This window comes from Lepisosteus platostomus, chromosome 26 (assembly GCF_059453375.1).
Source record: "Lepisosteus platostomus isolate fLepPlt1 chromosome 26, fLepPlt1.hap1, whole genome shotgun sequence".
NCBI classification, from domain to species: domain Eukaryota; kingdom Metazoa; phylum Chordata; class Actinopteri; order Semionotiformes; family Lepisosteidae; genus Lepisosteus; species Lepisosteus platostomus.
This window is the reverse complement of record NC_142636.1, coordinates 9,719,464-9,736,545: the sequence shown is the minus strand read 5'-3', so window position 1 is coordinate 9,736,545 and position 17,082 is coordinate 9,719,464. Positions and strand designations below refer to the sequence as shown.

Sequence of the window (17,082 nt, the reverse complement as noted above, 5' to 3'; positions counted from 1 at the left end):
TGGTGCCACGCTGGCGTGAGAAGCAGAGCCCATGGTGCCCCTCGGCACAGCTCTCCAGCGGGCTGCTCGGAGTCAGACGTGTTTCACACCCCCGCAGACGGGCCACAGGCGCCGCAGCACTGACCAGGAGTTCAGCTGTTGCTCCACGCTGCCCCCTCCTCCTCAAAGACACAAACTTACGCTTGTGAGAACTGACCCCTGTATTGCTTCAAACCCGTTCCTGGTGAACAGTCCAGTGCTGCTGCTGCCAACCCAACAACCCAACGTCTGGCTCCGAGTGCCAGTGACAGAGGGGGCTTCTGGGGCAGCCTCCCTAGCTCACACGTAGCTGCACCCCATGGCTGGGTGCAGACCTTCACTTCAGGAATCCAACACACATACAGGGCAAGGTAAAGTCCTGGGAATCGTCGCAGATTTCCTGGGACAGCTGCCTCAAAAACAGACCCATCCCGGGAGCAACCAGACAGGTGGCAGCCCTGGCACCACCCTTCTGCTGTGAGCCCAGAGTGTCCACCAGAGTGTCTGAAAGTGAGAGATACTGTGGACACTGCTGCAGTTCCATCCACCCACTTCCTGTCCAGGGCCACAGGGGAGCCAGGGTCTGTCCCAGCAAGCAACAGGCACCAGGCAGGCTACACCCTGGATGGGACCCCAGTCCACTGCAGGACAGACACACACTCACACCAGGGCCAGTCTTCCCAGAAGCCAGGTAACCCACCAGCCTGTCTCTGGACCGTAGGAGGCAACTGAAGCACCTGGAGGAAACCCACACAGAACCAGGAAGAACATGCAAACTCCACACAGACAGCACCCCAGGTCTGGAATGGAACCCAGAATCCCCAGCTGTAGGCCACTAACCACTGCGCCTCCCCTGTGTTATTTCCATTAACCATCAACGCAGCGTTACTCATTAACAGCGTAAACACACCAGTTGTAAAAATCAAAGTCTCAGCAATAAATTATTGTAACGGAGGGAGACGGTGGAGAGACCGGCAGGTTACACAACACCGAGCAGAAAGAGGAGCAAGCCCAAACACCGGTGTTGCGTAAGGATGAAGCCGCCGCTGGACCACGATCACACAGCTGGGCAAGCTGCCATTTGTGGTTTTATATTTTCCTTTAACAAGAACAACAAATACTAAAATATGATTTTGTTATATTTATTATATAATAATAATAATATTTAGTATATAACAAGAACACAGCTGAGGCCTGCGAGAGACGTAGCCAGAGAATGACTGGATGTGTCAAACAATCAGGGATGTGAACAAATCCCAGTCTTTTCCAAAACAATCAGGACAGGGAGCCCAGGTCCTATGGAATTCCTGTCCCATAGAAACAGATCCTCTCCATTGAGGAGATCCTCTCATTGAGTCAGCTCTCGGCACAGGGGACAGCGACAGATTCCTACCCTCCAGATCACCAGTGCTTCCTTTCTTAGTCCGAGAGCTGCTTCTGATTTGAACAAAGAGCGTCAGTGTCAGAATCTGGGGGTATTCTAATCCCGAGCACTGCCGAGCACCTCTGCGATATCTCTGCCCTACTTCTCTATAACCTGGGACACAGCTGGAAGAGCTGTGTGGGTGAGACACCGAAGGATATATCCTGTTCACTTTCGTTTTGGAGTACTGCAGTCGAAGTCTTGGCTTGTGCTGTATGAACCGACCCATAACATTAATGGAGCACCAGTAAATATTGCACCAACCGTCTTCCCAAACCCCATTAGAAATTCCAATATCAAGTTCCTTACAAGAAGGAAACAAAGTGGCTTATTAAATGCCTCAAGTTCAGAGGATGCAACACAAGATCATGGAACAGATCAGACCTGCAGAGATTTCTACACTGATGTACAGTTTGCTTAACAAAGGGTCGGAGCTGTAGAAAAACAAAAAACAATGTGTGATTGTCTTTTAACTGGTTAAATTATGTCAATGGTTTGCCTGTATACAATTCTGTGTCTTTAAGCTTCTACTGTGAAAACACGTCCCGGAGGAGAAAAGACAAACTGGGGCATAAACTGAGGATTGAGGTAATGTGTACACGTTTTTAATCTGGTTTAATACTCTCAAGGTGTTTTCCTCAAAATAACATTTTGGTGCCCGCCATTTTATTCGGGGATTCGCTTAAAGATAAATTCGGTGATTCCCAAAAAAAATAAGCAGAGCAGGAGGAAAGTGTTTAGTGTTAAACCCTGCGACTCCCAAATGGCAGCCCCCACTGGAGCCCAGCAGCTGTGAGCCTGGCCAGCACCTGGAGGGGAGACTCCTGGTAAAGCTGAGGCTGCTGCTGCAAGAGGTGTGAGTGGGACCAGTAGGGGGCGCTCACCCTGCGGTCTGTGTGGGTCCCAATGTCCTCTTTGGCTGCCATCACATCATCCAGGTGGGGCTACACAGTGGTGGCGGGAGAGGGGATCCCCATTACCTGTGAGCACTGTTAGTGGTGTGTCCAGAAAGACTGCTATTACTCTTAATTATTATTATTAACCTCACAGGAATATTTTTTTAGCTAGGCTCGGTTAATTCTTAACTCTTGCATTTGCACACTACTATTATTATGAATATTACGAAACACAGGAAGACCCGAAGCTCCTGCATTCCTCGGTTTTTCTTTTGCAGTTTTTGCAGGTTTTTTGTTTTTCAACGTGGGGCTGTGCAGCTGCTCAGGAGAAAGCCATAAAGATAGAATATCAGGAAGCCCAAACAGCCTCTCTTGCTGTTCCAGGACTGTGAGCAGAGATCCGCTTTGATAAGAGACCCCTTGTTTGGAGCCTGAGGCTGACCTTCGCTCTCACACGGTCCTTAAGTACTAATTAAATCGCCTGGTTCTCCAGTAAACAGGAACAGCAAAGTAATCGAGAGTTCGTTTAGCCAGTCACAGCTGATTTACTTTCTAAGATAAGGTAAATGCAAATTCCCCTCCTTCCGTGGGGGGGGGCCCTCCTGCCCCTGTCCCTCCTGCCCCTCCTGCCCCTCCTGCCCCTGTCCCTCTCCTCCAGCTCGTCGCTCCCGCTGTCAGGGGTCCCAGCTGGGCATGGCGATGCTCTCGGAGTCGCTGCGCGGGGCTGGGGCTGAGGGGGCCTGGATCTTGGTTCTGGAGGCGGCGTCTGGGCTCGGGCCCCCCTGCGGGTCGGGAAGGTGCCACTGGATGAAGGTGAGGTACAGGCAGCTGCCCAGGACCGAGCCCAGCATCGGGGCGACCACAGGTACCCACCACCAGTGTCGGTACGCCCTGCAGAGAGAGGAGAGAGACACTGGGACACACATACACACAAACACAATGTCAACTGGCATGCTACAGAGCCCTAAACAGACAATACACACCATCTGTATTGAATATTTGACCAACATATGTAACAGCAAAAAGAAAAAAGAAACAGACCCTGACGAAGTACAGGCTCAGTGACCACAGCCCGGCCATAGAAACTGGGCGACACAGGCAGACCTGGCTGCCCAGAGAGGACAGGCTGTGCTCCCACTGTCAGCGGGGAGAAACAGAGACAGAGGTGCACTTCCTACTGCACTGTGACAGATACTCTGGGATTAGAGAAACATTCTTCCCGAAATTCAGAAATCTAGTCCCAGAATTCCAACACCTGCCAGAATCACATGTCCCAATCCTACTGGGAGAGGGAGGAGGGAACTCGGCTGAACTGGCAGCCCAGTATGTGATCTCCTGTCCCAGCCTGAGGAACAGACAGTGAGCCTGTCTCTCAATAATAATAATACAGTGTGTGATCTCCTGTCCCAGCCTGAGGAACAGACAGTGAGCCTGTCTCTCAATAATAATAATACAGTGTGTGATCTCCTGTCGCAGCCTGAGGAATAGACAGTGAGCCTGTCTCTCAATAATAATAATACAGTGTGTGATCTCCTGTCCCAGCCTGAGGAACAGACAGTGAGCCCGTCTCTCAATAATAATAATACAGTGTGTGATCTCCTGTCCCAGCCTGAGGAACAGACAGGGAGCCCGTCTCTCAATAATAATAATACAGTGTGCGATCTCCTGTCCCAGCCTGAGGAACAGACAGTGAGCCCGTCTCTCAATAATCATAATACAGCGTGTGATCTCCTGTCCCAGCCTGAGGAACAGTGAGCCTGTCCCTATGTAATGTTTTATGTTTTATTTGTTATATTTGAAAATGTAAACAATAATATGGGAGAGATGGGGGCAGGTAGAGGCCAGAGAGGCAGGGAGAGGGAAAATGACTAGGAATCAGACAGAGGAGGGCACAGTGATGGGTAGAGACAAGAAGAGGGAGCAGAGAGGGTGAAGGAGTCAGAGGTTGCGAGAGAGAGAGAAGCACGGGGAGAGTTTGAGTTTCGGACGCTGGGAGAGACACTGAGCTACCCCTGTCTCTATCCCCTGTCTCTATCCCCTGTCTCTATCCCCTGTCTCTATCCCCGGTCTCTATCCCCTGTCTCTATCCCCGGTCTCTACCCCCGGTCTCTATCCCCAGTCTCTATCCCCAGTCTCTATCCCCTGTCTCTATCCCCGGTCTCTATCCCCGGTCTCTATCCCCGGTCTCTATCCCCGGTCTCTATCCCCTGTCTCCCCTCTGTCCCGCCTGCGGGTGCGCGCGTATTCACTCACGTGAACACCTCGGTCCCCCAGCCCGCGGTCAGCGTGAACAGCCGCGGCCCGAGGTCGCGGGCCGGGTTGATGGCGGCCCCGCAGTTGGAGCTCATCGCCATGGAGATCCCCAGGACGACCAGGCCAACCAATGGCGGCACCAGGCCCTTGGGGGCGGGGCTGTTGAGCCTGTCGTCCAAGGGCAGGATGCACAGCAACAGCGTCGCCGTGCCAACCACCTAGTGAGGGCCATGGAGGAGAGAGGAAGGAACAGGAAGCTTAATCACTGACTTGGCAATAAGTCTCAAGGTCAGCATGTCCCAGAATCAGAAGCATGTCCCAGAGTCATTGTTTGGTTTAGCTGGATTGTGCCTTTGGTCTTTCTGCAATATTTCCGGTACTCCCAGAGTAGTTTGATCACTAACCTCATGACATTCTGACGCCCATGTAAAACGCAACATTTCACAAAGTGTTTCAGGAGCAGGGTTCGATTGTCCCTTAAAGGTAATGGCACACTTCCTTTGCAAAGAAGAACAGAAAAAAACTCCCTGCCTGCTCTCTGGAACTTAATGTCCAAACTTAACTCTTGGACTTAATGTTGAGGCTTCAGGGCTGTAATTTAAGACCACTGCAAACACCTCCCACACGAACAACACTCTTATATTAAACTGCATCATAATTATAGCCCATGTTTAACCCAGTCACAGCTCAGTATTAGTGAGTGAGCATGTTGTGTAGCTGCAATCACAGTGTGTGTGCATGTTGTGTATATGGGTTCATAGTGTGTGTGTAGTGTAGCTGGGGACAGTGTATGTGTGCAGTGTATCTGGGGTCAGTGTGTGTGAGTGTGTGTTGTTTAGCTGGGGACAGTGTGCACGTGTTGTGCTTTTGTGCAGCTGGGGTCAGTGGGTGCATGTTGTGTTGTTGTGTAACTGGGGCAGTGTGTGTTGTGTAGCTGGGGGCAGTGTGTGTATGGTTGTGTAGCTGGGGTCAGTGTGTCTGTGTGTTGTGTAGCTGGGATCAGTTTGTGCATGTTGTGAAGCTGGGATCAGTGTGTGTGTTGTGTAACTGGGGACAGTGCGTAAGGTTGTGTAGCTGGGGTCAGTGTGTGTGCATGTTGTACAGCTGGGATCAGTGTGTGTGTCGTGTAGCTGTGGTCAGTGTGTATAAGGTTGTGTAGCTGGGGTCAGTGTGTGTGTCTTGTGTAGCTGTAGTCAGTGCATACGGTTGCATGGCTGGGGGTCAGTGTGTGTGTGTTGTGTAGCTGTGGCCAGTGTGTGTAAGGTTGTGTAGCTGGGGTCAGTGTGTGTGTGTGTGCATGTTGTGTAGCTGGGGTCAGGCCGGCGCACCTGGTCGAAGAAGCCGCTCTCCAGCGACAGGTACTCGGACGGGTAGGTGGCGAAGATGGAGGCGGTCTCCGTCGGTCCCGTCACAGTGAGGTTCCCCTGCCCGAACTCCAGGATCGCGTCTGGGGGGTGGGAGCCAGGAAACGGGATCAGTGCGAAATAAAGCCTATTTTCCACCAGAGGCTCCACCGCAGTGCCGGGATCGGTCACAGGAAAACCGGAAGCTTCCTTCCCGAGGAGCCCGGGGATACTGTACCGTAATACTGCAGGAAGACCACCGCCGACGCCACGTAGGCCCCCAGGATCTGGGAGAAGGAGTAGAAGGGCAGCCGGCGCCACTGGAGCCGCCCCAGCAGACAGAAGCTGAAGGAGACGGCGGGATTGAGGTGCGCTCCTGCGGAGGGAGACAGGGAGAGCGTGGGCGGGAGAACGAGGAAGAGGAGGAGGGCGGGGAGACGGGAGGGCGGGAGAATGAGGAAGAGGAGGAGAGCGGGGAGACAGGAGAGAGGGAGAACGAGGAAGAGGAGGAGAATGGGGAGACCCCAGCTGCCCCCTTCACTGCTGCAGGGGGAGGAGAGAAGCATAGGGTTGTCACTCTTCAGTGGCCCCTCTCCTGCCCACACCGGGACGGTGTTGAGTTTGGAAGTAATGGTTATGACAGCGCCAGACAGGAGAGCTCACTGCCGATTGGAGGAGCGGCACGTCTGGCGATGATGTCACAGCGAGGTCACCGCAATCCCACAGGCTCCTGGGAAGTGCGGTTTCACCCAGGGCCGGGGGCAGAGCCCTGGTAGGCTGGTCCCGCCCCCCCGAGGGGACTGGGGGAGGTCAGCACACGTCGGGGTGCGTTACCGGAGACGCCCCCACACAGGTACATGGCAGCCATGACGCCCACAGCGAAGGACATGTTGGTGGACAGGAACTGTCCCTTCGTCTCCCGGCTGGTCCTGACCTGCGCTGCCGCCGCACAGCCAAGCAACTGGGAGAGAGGAGAGATGAGACAGGCAGGGGAGACAGGAGGGAGAGAATGGAAAGACAGACAGGGGAGATGGGAGGAGAAACGGACAGGAGAGAGAGAAAGGAGAAACAGGGGAGACAGGAGGGAGAGAGAGAGGAGAGACAGACGGGGGAGACAGGAGGGAGAGAGGTCACAGTTCAGGCTGTGCAGACTTGACCACAAACTGTGAGCAACAGACCCAGACTCTCCAGGAGCCCCTGTCCTCTGTGGTGCGGACTGCAGAGGGGCTAGCGTGTCTTATATACAGAACCTCTATTTATCCAAGTCTGTAGAAAAATGAAGTATACACATACTTGTTAAATGTGTTCGGCATCATTCATGGAGTACAAGCAGGGAGAGTCACACTTAAGTGACTTTGCAGGCTAAGTCCGAAATTGCCCACATTAAAGTCATTTTGGATGATTGGGCACAGTTTGCAAACAGCACACAGATGAAGGAAGCTCCGTGAAGTTGCCACCCTACAAACAGCACAAACGATGAAACCCACCTCATTCGTTAGTGCTGCATTTGTGCTGCTTTCGTTCCCGAGATATAGCGCCGTCTTTAACGGCTGATCACGTGACCACGCACGGCGAGTTTGACCTCCAGTGACCCCGTCTGTGGAGTTCAAGCGCTCTGTTACTGGAGCGAGAATACCTGAGTCACCTTAGTGCACAGGGCCCCTTTAAAAAAAAAGCACATTTACGACTTTTTCTTTTCGCATAAGAAATATATAAAAACAATGGTCTTGTGATCCAGGAAGTTGCTAGTCCTAACTTTTTTAAATACGTGGCTCGAAAGATGGGTTGAATCTTTAGACGGGCCTTGATTTGCATATTAGTTTAAAAAGGACACAATGAGAAATCGATTACTTCTTCAGATTTTTTTAAAAGAACACAACTACGACGTATTAAGACGAGCTCGTTAAAGCCTCTTTGTAAGAACATACAATAGTGTGCTCATGTCCGCTTTTTAAGGATACACCTGCAACTCTTCTGAATAGGGTGTGATATCGGTGACGTATTTCATTTTCCTGTTCACAGAAACGCGCAGAAGATACTGATATTAAATGCAAAATCCACCGCCGCCCCCCACCCGGGCACACAGAGCAACACCACTGCAGTATTGGTGTCCTCACACCAGTAACAGAGCGCTTGGTCACGTCATCACCCGAGAAAGAAGGTGCTATATCTCGGGAGAAAAAGCAGCACAAACGCTACTTTCAAAAGGCACAAACGAGGTGGGTTTCATCGTTTGTGCTATTTGTAAGGGGGCAACTTCACAGAGCTGATAGAGCTGAGGAAACTTTGACAACTTCATCATCATCAGAACTGTAGAGTCACTGTACAGACACTCAGTCCAGCTCCTCTGTATCTTCACATGAACACTCCTTCATCATCATCAGAGCTGGAGAGTAACTGTACAGACACTCAGTCCAGCTCCTCTGTATCTTCACATGAACACTCCTTCATCATCATCAGAGCTGGAGAGTCACTGTACAGACACTCAGTCCAGCTCCTCTGTATCTTCACACTAACACTCCTTCATCATCATCAGAGCTGGAGAGTCACTGTACAGACACTCAGTCCAGCTCCTCTGTATCTTCACACTAACACTCCTTCATCATCATCAGAGCTGGAGAGTCACTGTACAGACACTCAGTCCAGCTCCTCTGTATCTTCACATGAACACTCCTCCATTATCAGTTGAGTAAAGTCCTTTAATAAAAGACTTGTGTGTTCAACAGAAAGCACTATGAGTCAGTCCTTGTGTCAGTCGACCATGTTGCCTCGGTATTCTGACAGTCCCTTATCGCGGTTTTTAGAATGATTCAGGCTCCCCTCGCAGTGATATCCTGAGCTTCACTAGCAAACCTCGCACTGTTACAGAGCGATTTTCATACCCTCAGCCTAAAGAGTTGTAGATGTTTTTGAAATGCATTTAGATACAGACACAGTCGCTATTAAACATATTTGTTCCGATTTCGTGTGCTCTGCTTCAACACAGTTTGGGAATTTGTTTTAAACTGGACTGCATTCGGAGACTGAGGAATGACAAGTCCGAGTCTGCCGGTTCGAACGCGGTTCGGGAAAACCGTGCCGTCGGACCGCCCGACCCCCCGCGCTCGGCTATTCCCATGGGATTAATACTCACGAGGAGAACAAAAGTTCCCAGGAACTCGCCCAGGCACTCCCGGGCCAGCTGGTTCCGAATCGCCAGCACGCGCTTCACCTTCTCCATGGCGTCCGTCCGCGCGCGGCTGCTCCGTCTGGCCGGGCCACAGCGCGCGCTGAGCTCAGCCGAGTGACCCTCACGTGCCCGTCTGCTTATCAGCCCCAGCTCGTGCCGTGATCTCAGACTTTCACCCCCCTGAGCGCCAGCTGCTAATAACAACACCGGCAAACGAGCTGCCTCGCCGTTTCCCAGGCTCGTTCCCGGAGGGGATTTATTTGAACGTGACCGATCGACAAGACAGCCGCCCCAGCTGACAGAAGCGATTAGCGGGCACATTCCGGGCCTGAATCAACCTTACCCTTCATCTCCATCACAGCACTCCATCGTCATCATCAGAGCTGTAGAGTCACTGTACAGACACTCAGTCCAGCTCCTCTGTATCTTCACATGAACACTCCTTCATCATCATCAGAGCTGGAGAGTCACTGTACAGACACTCAGTCCAGCTCCTCTGTATCTTCACATGAACACTCCTTCATCATCATCAGAGCTGGAGAGTCACTGTACAGACACTCAGTCCAGCTCCTCTGTATCTTCACATGAACACTCCTTCATCATCATCAGAGCTGGAGAGTCACTGTACAGACACTCAGTCCAGCTCCTCTGTATCTTCACATGAACACTCCTTCATCATCATCAGAGCTGGAGAGTCACTGTACAGACACTCAGTCCAGCTCCTCTGTATCTTCACATGAACACTCCTTCATCATCATCAGAGCTGGAGAGTAACTGTACAGACACTCAGTCCAGCTCCTCTGTATCTTCACATGAACACTCCTTCATCATCATCAGAGCTGGAGAGTCACTGTACAGACACTCAGTCCAGCTCCTCTGTATCTTCACATGAACACTCCTTCATCATCATCAGAGCTGTACAGACACTCAGTCCAGCTCCTCTGTATCTTCACACTAACACTCCTTCATCATCATCAGAGCTGGAGAGTCACTGTACAGACACTCAGTCCAGCTCCTCTGTATCTTCACACTAACACTCCTTCATCATCATCAGAGCTGGAGAGTAACTGTACAGACACTCAGTCCAGCTCCTCTGTATCTTCACACTTACACTCCTTCATCATCATCATCAGAGCTGGAGAGTCACTGTACAGACACTCAGTCCAGCTCCTCTGTATCTTCACACTTACACTCCTTCATCATCATCATCAGAGCTGGAGAGTAACTGTACAGACACTCAGTCCAGCTCCTCTGTATCTTCACACTAACACTCCTTCATCATCATCAGAGCTGGAGAGTCACTGTACAGACACTCAGTCCAGCTCCTCTGTATCTTCACATGAACACTCCTTCATCATCATCATCAGAGCTGGAGAGTCACTGTACAGACACTCAGTCCAGCTCCTCTGTATCTTCACACTAACACTCCTTCATCATCATCAGAGCTGGAGAGTAACTGTACAGACACTCAATCCAGCTCCTCTGTATCTTCACACTTACACTCCTTCATCATCATCATCAGAGCTGGAGAGTAACTGTACAGACACTCAGTCCAGCTCCTCTGTATCTTCACACTTACACTCCTTCATCATCATCAGAGCTGGAGAGTCACTGTACAGACACAGTCCAGCTCCTCTGTATCTTCACATGAACACTCCTTCATCACATCAGAGCTGGAGAGTAACTGTACAGACACTCAGTCCAGCTCCTCTGTATCTTCACATTAACACTCCTTCATCATCATCAGAGCTGTAGAGTCACTGTACAGACACTCAGTCCAGCTCCTCTGTATCTTCACATGAACACTCCTTCATCATCATCAGAGCTGTAGAGTCACTGTACAGACACTCAGTCCAGCTCCTCTGTATCTTCACATGAACACTCCTTCATCATCATCAGAGCTGGAGAGTAACTGTACAGACACTCAGTCCAGCTCCTCTGTATCTTCACATTAACACTCCTTCATCATCATCAGAGCTGGAGAGTCACTGTACAGACACTCAGTCCAGCTCCTCTGTATCTTCACATGAACACTCCTTCATCATCATCAGAGCTGGAGAGTCACTGTACACTCAGTCCAGCTCATCTGTATCTTCACATGAACACTCCTTCATCATCATCAGAGCTGGAGAGTCACTGTACACTCAGTCCAGCTCATCTGTATCTTCACATGAACACTCCTTCATCATCATCAGAGCTGGAGAGTTACTGTAGAGACACTCAGTCCAGCTCCTCTCTATCTTCACATTAACACTCCTTCATTATCAGTTGAGTAAAGTCCTTTTAATAAAACACTTTTATTTTTTCAAAAGAACGAATTCTTGTGCTAAAGGTCAGTATGTCAGTTGAGCTTCTTGCCGCAGTATTTTGACAGTCCCTTATCGCGGTTTTTAGAACGACTGAGTGTCTTTCTCCCACCTCTAACTGTGATGGCCTGAACTTCACCGATAAAATTGCCCTGCCTGCTCCAGCAGGCTCGCAGAAGGATCCCATACTGTTACAGAGCGATTTACACACCTTCAGGCTGAACAGTGGTATCTGAATGTTATTTTTAAAAACATATACAAGCACAGTAATTATTTAAAATATTTTTTTTCATATTTCACTTGCTCTCCTTTTGCAAATTCAAGTTCATCACTGGCAAATCAAAGGCAATCTGACAGTCACAAGTTACAACATCTCCGACGATGTTATCCACTAATTAGTGACAGTAATTGCCTGCTGTGCTCTCATCCCAGAAAGTGGCAGTTAATGCTCTGGTGAAAGTTCATTCGAGACCCACTTTGGTGAGAAGGGTTAACAGGAGTTCGGTCCACAGAGCAACAGAAACAAGTGCTGGTGAAATTCTCCCTCAAGCCCAGGGATCCAGTGATGTACCCCAGCCCCACTGTGCCCAGGGTAATGCAGGAAAAGAAAGGAGAACAGATGTTCTGTCTGTACAAGAAACGTGTTTTAACAACGCTGCCTGCCACATCAGGAAACCTGCAGTTCTGCTGTGCAGCCTGTGTGTGGAAGAGCCACTCAGTGTACTTCATCACAGTGAACCTCACCTCTCTGGCTGGGAACAAGGGAGACTGAGAGCGGACCTGGTTCAAATGTTCAACATCCTCCAAAGCCACTGACAGCTCACCAGCTGGATTCTTCAAGACCGAAACTGATGGGAAGTGTGTTCGAGGCTTAACACCAGAGTGCACTTCTTCACACAATGAGTAAAGTGTGTGTGTGGGGGGAGGGAGGGGGGGGGGGTCTTTTGAATATTGTCTTTCTGGGATGGGCAGCAATTTTATTATCCAAAGGTGCTCCTTGATAACTTAATTCATATATGAAGCATATCACCTACAACAACAGTAGAAACCAGAATGAATCAGATTGTTAGCCAAATGGTGTCTGAAAGGCAGGTATTGTGGTCTCGCTATTTGAGAAAGATAAAGCTTTGACGATGGAAATACAGCCCCCACACCAGTTTCTTGCAACGCTGAGCTCATCACGATCGGGGACACGCCCACACCCAGCTACATGTCCATCATGCATGAGACGCCCACAATAAGTGAAATAAATGGAAGGTACCTGTGTCCCTTCATACCCAGAAGAGCAGAAGATACGCCAGCGAAGGACAGCAACAGGCTGTACCACTCACAAGGGAAGGTAAGATGACCGCTTGGTCACTGGTCATACTGAGCAAATTATTTATGGTAATTAGAATTAACGATCTGCACAATGGGGGCTCCCCAATGCTGCATTTCTTCCACTTAACTGTTTCATTGAACTCTTATATGATACAGTAACTCTGTAAATGAGTTATTTGTAATTGTTTTCAATTCTTGCAGTCTCAGGAATAAAATTGCAGGGATCATCCCAAGGTTTAAGAAGGATGGGAGAGGTCTAAAATGTCGCATTTGGCAAAAAGTATTTGTTTAAATAAATATCTGAGCTCCTGAGTAAAAGTAAAATATACCAATCATAATACTGTATATTGCAGCAACTTTTTTTGATTATACCACCTTGCAAACTGAACTCCACTTTAATTTAACTTTATTAGAGTTACTCTTTTCCTCTAGATTTGCACCTGAAAACTTTCCAAATGAATCCCAGAAAATCTGAAAGAGCAAATTCCACGGTTGGGAACCTGTTAAACCCTCAAGTGCAAAATCAAATGCAGAAAACCAGGGTTAGAGAAGCCCAGCCAGTGTCTTTGGTTCTGTACCGGTCACTCTGATACTGATGACCCTGTGAGGACTGTCCGGCAGGCGGTGCTGGTCAGTCTGACACTGATGACCCCGTGAGGACGGTCCGGTAGACGGTGCCGGTCACTCTGACTCTGGAGACCCTGTGAGGACGGTCCGGTAGGCGGTGCCGGTCAGTCTGACTCTGGAGACCCTGCTTGACGGGAGCCTCACCTCTGTTTCAGATTCGAACCTTCGCTCTCCAGACTGCGGAAATCTCAGCACAGGAAGGACCAGGAGATGGGCTCTTGCTGTTTCTCTCCGCTGGCCTGGGTGAGTAAAAATCCATGTTTCAGTGAGAGTGCGACATTTTATCTGTTTATCTATCAGTGAGAGTGCGACATTTTATGCGTTCAGCTCCCTGTACCAAACACTGAAACCTAAAACTGAAAACCTGAGAAGGGTTTTCTCGCTTTCCTTTACAAATTTACAAACTACAATTACATTTTCACCAGCCTGCCCAATTTGATCTTCAATGTGCGGAGGAACAATCTGGATCAGGTAAGGAGCAGAATGGGACCAGGGTTCTCTAGGTACTGGTGAACAGTAGGCTGAGCACAGCCAAGGGTGGATTAGTCAGCCAGGGCTCTGTCAGCTCACAGTGACAGAGTAGAGTGCCCCCATTGCAGACTCCCGGGCACTTCCTGGCACACGGCACTGTCGGTAAGGGACATTCCTCTCCTCCTGTCGGCACTGGCTGAGTCCGTGTGTTAAATGACGAGGGGTCACAAGAAGGAGTCTGCCTGCACTTGCATATCCTTCCTTGTATGCACTCAGGATCAAAAGCAGGGGATCCGGGTCCTGGTGACCCCCACACCTGCTGAGGTTTGTTCTAGCTGAGCCCTCAGTTACACAGTCAGTCCCGTCATTGACTTAACAGGACTAAGATCAGTGTGAGTTGTGTGTCCCCAGCTCTTACACGTGTTGTAGCTTGAACCGTTTGTGGCTTGTAAGTGAAATAAAGCCTCAAACTTGTGATTAGAAGCAGAATGCAAGTATTCCAACAGAGCAACTTCACAGATCAAGTAAGGCTTCAGTTTTCTAATGAAAGTGTGGAGGAATGAAACCCAGCAGGTGAGAGGGTCACCAACACCAGGACTGGGAGCCATTACTCCAAAGCAACTGTTGTTTCTGATCTTAAAAACAAATCCGCCTACACCCCTTAAAAGCGCACAGTCCCTTCCGACTCACATAATCACCCTCGGTCTGAAGGCAATTCAAGCTGCGTCCCCGCCATCTCACCTAGCTGTTTCTCCATTCTCTCTCCTTCCCCCAGCTTGCCATCCTCTCCATAGCGCTGGCAGGACTGCAGCCAGCTGCCACCATGGCCAGGGAAGATCTGCACGACAGCGACTCCATCTTTGACCACGAAACTCCATCCAGAGGCGTTTCTAAGATGGAAGCTATTGACACAGGTCAGTCAGTAGGACTAATGCTAGTTTTCTGCAGGTGCTTAGACCTGTCTTCTGAAAAATGTAAAAGGTTCTCAAGAGCATCAGAAAGCTCGTAAACCACCGCAGCCATTCCGCCCATCCCTCCCATTTGGATGTTAGTAGATGATTGATCCAAGCATCTCATATGCCTCAACAGCATGGCTGGGTAGCTTGTTCCACACTCCTACCACACTTAGTGTAAAGAAGTGCCTCCTGCTCTCACTTTTAAATGCACTTCCATGTTGTTTCCAGTTGCATCTTGTTCCATTGTTCATTCTAACAAAATCCACTGTTCATTTTGTCAGTGGCCTTTGAGGATTTTGCATACCCAAATCAGGCTCCCTGGTGGTCTTCTTAATATATACTTCACAGATATTTCCCTTTGTAATGTACAATAGATTCTGTTGTTAATAAAGTATTTCCTGCAGAAATGTTTGAACAACCAAGTGAAGTACCAATCAAAAATAATTTATTTTTTAAATGAAACAAATGTTGTCCCTCCAAAACAAGAACACACATTGTTTGTGGTAATTACTTCCTCACAGGCACCCTGGGGCTAAGTGAGATTTCAGATGCAGGGATCTTGGAGACACCTGGAAGAGTGCCCACTAAACGAATGCCCAATAAAAACAGATCTTCCAAGAAGCCGGGCCAAGAAAACAGTCAGGCTACAGCCAGCGCCAGTTCCAACTCATACCTAGATGAGATACGGGAAGATGCCAGGAAGAAGATGACAGACATTATGGATGATTTTGACAAAATGGAAATTGATTTTCAATCAGGTGAACATAAGCAGGGGGAACATGTCATTAACAAAGGGATCATCAAATTCTTTAGGAATATAAATGAAGAACACCCAGGCTGTTATGATAAAGACGAACTGGTAACTCTTGATGAGGAAATTGACCAAATGAAAGTCAAAGCAGAGGATAAAGAACACCAGTACACAAACGCCAATTCTGTTATTTTCGGAAGATATTTGAAAGCGTTAAAAGATTATACTACCACTCCTCCACGTAAACAAGACATTCGTAGAATAGCGCACCTCATGTGCACTCATGAGATCTATGTAGATAATGAGGCCAAGAAAGACTGGGTAAAAGGACAGGGCAAAGAAATAAAGGAAAAAAACAACAAAATCATAAAAGCCAAAGATAAGGTGGAGAAAATGCTGGAACATCTTTCTGATTGCTTTCCATAGCAAGCTATCAATGTTTGTACAGGGTGGAAAAAATATTTTCCATTAAAGCATCCTTCTCCTTGCCAACGTGGAAAGGTGGAACAGACCAAGGTTTGATCAGGGTTCAAACTGCAGGTTTAGATGACCTCACAAACACATCTTTGACAAAGCATTTTGGCCTTTACTTAAATTGCTTTTGCCTCCTTACACCATGTTGATACATTTGAAGTGGGATACTTGTAATTGTGGGATATCTGCAATTAAGAATAAATGAAACCAATGCCTGTTTGACCCAGATAAGACCAGGATCGTCTGTGTGTTGTCTCTCATTTCTCATGGTCTTGTATTTGCTCAGTGGGACACTGCACTCTGTGTCATGTCTCTAACTTCTTGCAATGTAACCACACGACTAATAAAGATTCACAGTAAGGACCTCACTTGGGATCAGAAATGTCACAAATGACAGCAGGTTGTTCGGCCTGTCCAGCTTGTTTTGAACTTTGACATGAAATGAACTAATCCCCGGATTGATACTCTTGGGCTGGGAGCAGCTCGTGTCCCAATCTTGCTCCAGGTAACCAGCACATTCACATGGGCTTTCACCCTATTTCTGACCCCATGTGAACTCACTCTGACGCATCTCCCAGAGGCCACTAATTTATCAATCAGGCAGACCCTCCCCAACTCAATAAAGCAATTGAGCAGAATATTTAAGGCTGTTTTCCCCGCTTATTCAGTGCTCCGACACTGAGCTAAGCACTCAGTGTGAGAGGAGAGGGACAGCAGTGTCTCCAGTCCAGTCAGGGGTGTGTCAGTGTGTGAATTCAGGGGCAGTGTGAGAGGAGAGGGACAGCAGTGTCTCCAGTCCAGTCAGGCGTGTGTCAGTGTGTGAATTCAGGGGGAGTGTGAGAGGAGAGGGACAGCAGTGTCTCCAGTCCAGTCAGGGGTGTGTCAGTGTGTGAATTCAGAGGCAGTGTGAGAGGAGAGAGACAGCAGTGTCTCCAGTCCAGACAGGTGTGTTGGTGAATTTCTGTTCCTCTTGACTTGACTCAGAGCTTACCATTTCTGACAGGAACTTCTGCTCTCTAACAAAACCAAATTCCTGAAACCCCATGAAGGCTTAATCTGGAGATAAAATTACAAT

At 49.0% G+C, this 17,082-nt stretch overlaps 2 protein-coding genes and 1 long non-coding RNA gene across 3 annotated transcripts; 1 reads left to right on the top strand and 2 right to left on the bottom strand.

Moving 5' to 3' along the window:
* Positions 1–1,146: 1,146 nt before the first annotated feature.
* Positions 1,147–9,400, bottom strand: aqp10a (aquaporin 10a). The gene is made up of 7 exons (XM_088621057.1): positions 9,206–9,400; positions 9,067–9,175; positions 6,768–6,894; positions 6,172–6,309; positions 5,919–6,037; positions 4,591–4,808; positions 1,147–3,228 (listed from the first exon to the last, which is right to left on the bottom strand). Exons 2-7 carry the CDS (start codon positions 9,151–9,153, stop codon positions 3,012–3,014), a joined length of 906 nt encoding a protein of 301 aa, XP_088477183.1. The 5' UTR covers positions 9,154–9,175; positions 9,206–9,400; the 3' UTR covers positions 1,147–3,011.
* A 1,369-nt stretch (positions 9,401–10,769) lies between these two features.
* Positions 10,770–14,683, bottom strand: LOC148640012 (uncharacterized). Its single transcript, XR_015930645.1, has 2 exons — positions 14,568–14,683; positions 10,770–13,594 (listed from the first exon to the last, which is right to left on the bottom strand). It is a non-coding gene; the product is annotated as an uncharacterized LOC148640012 (long non-coding RNA).
* Positions 12,621–16,464, top strand: LOC148640011 (uncharacterized). Its single transcript, XM_088621061.1, has 4 exons — positions 12,621–12,747; positions 13,511–13,598; positions 14,602–14,740; positions 15,304–16,464. Exons 1-4 carry the CDS (start codon positions 12,659–12,661, stop codon positions 15,957–15,959), a joined length of 972 nt encoding a protein of 323 aa, XP_088477187.1. The 5' UTR covers positions 12,621–12,658; the 3' UTR covers positions 15,960–16,464.
* The last annotated feature ends 618 nt before the right edge of the window (positions 16,465–17,082 follow it).

What these genes read in the sequence shown, in the direction of transcription:
- LOC148640011 (XM_088621061.1), top strand. Translation starts at nt 12,659, where the DNA reads ATGGAAGGTACCTGTGTCCCTTCATACCCAGAAGAGCAGAAGATACGC. An exon ending in GTTTCTCTCCGCTGGCCTGG is followed by an intron (nt 13,599 to 14,601) that starts GTGAGTAAAAAT and finishes TCCTTCCCCCAG; the next exon opens with CTTGCCATCCTCTCCATAGC. An exon ending in GATGGAAGCTATTGACACAG is followed by an intron (nt 14,741 to 15,303) that starts GTCAGTCAGTAG and finishes ACTTCCTCACAG; the next exon opens with GCACCCTGGGGCTAAGTGAG.
- aqp10a (XM_088621057.1), bottom strand. Translation starts at nt 9,153, where the DNA reads ATGGAGAAGGTGAAGCGCGTGCTGGCGATTCGGAACCAGCTGGCCCGG. An exon ending in CCTGTGTGGGGGCGTCTCCG is followed by an intron (nt 6,310 to 6,767) that starts GTAACGCACCCC and finishes CTCCCTCCGCAG; the next exon opens with GAGCGCACCTCAATCCCGCC. An exon ending in TGGGGGACCGAGGTGTTCAC is followed by an intron (nt 3,229 to 4,590) that starts GTGAGTGAATAC and finishes CTCTCTCTGCAG; the next exon opens with GGCGTACCGACACTGGTGGT.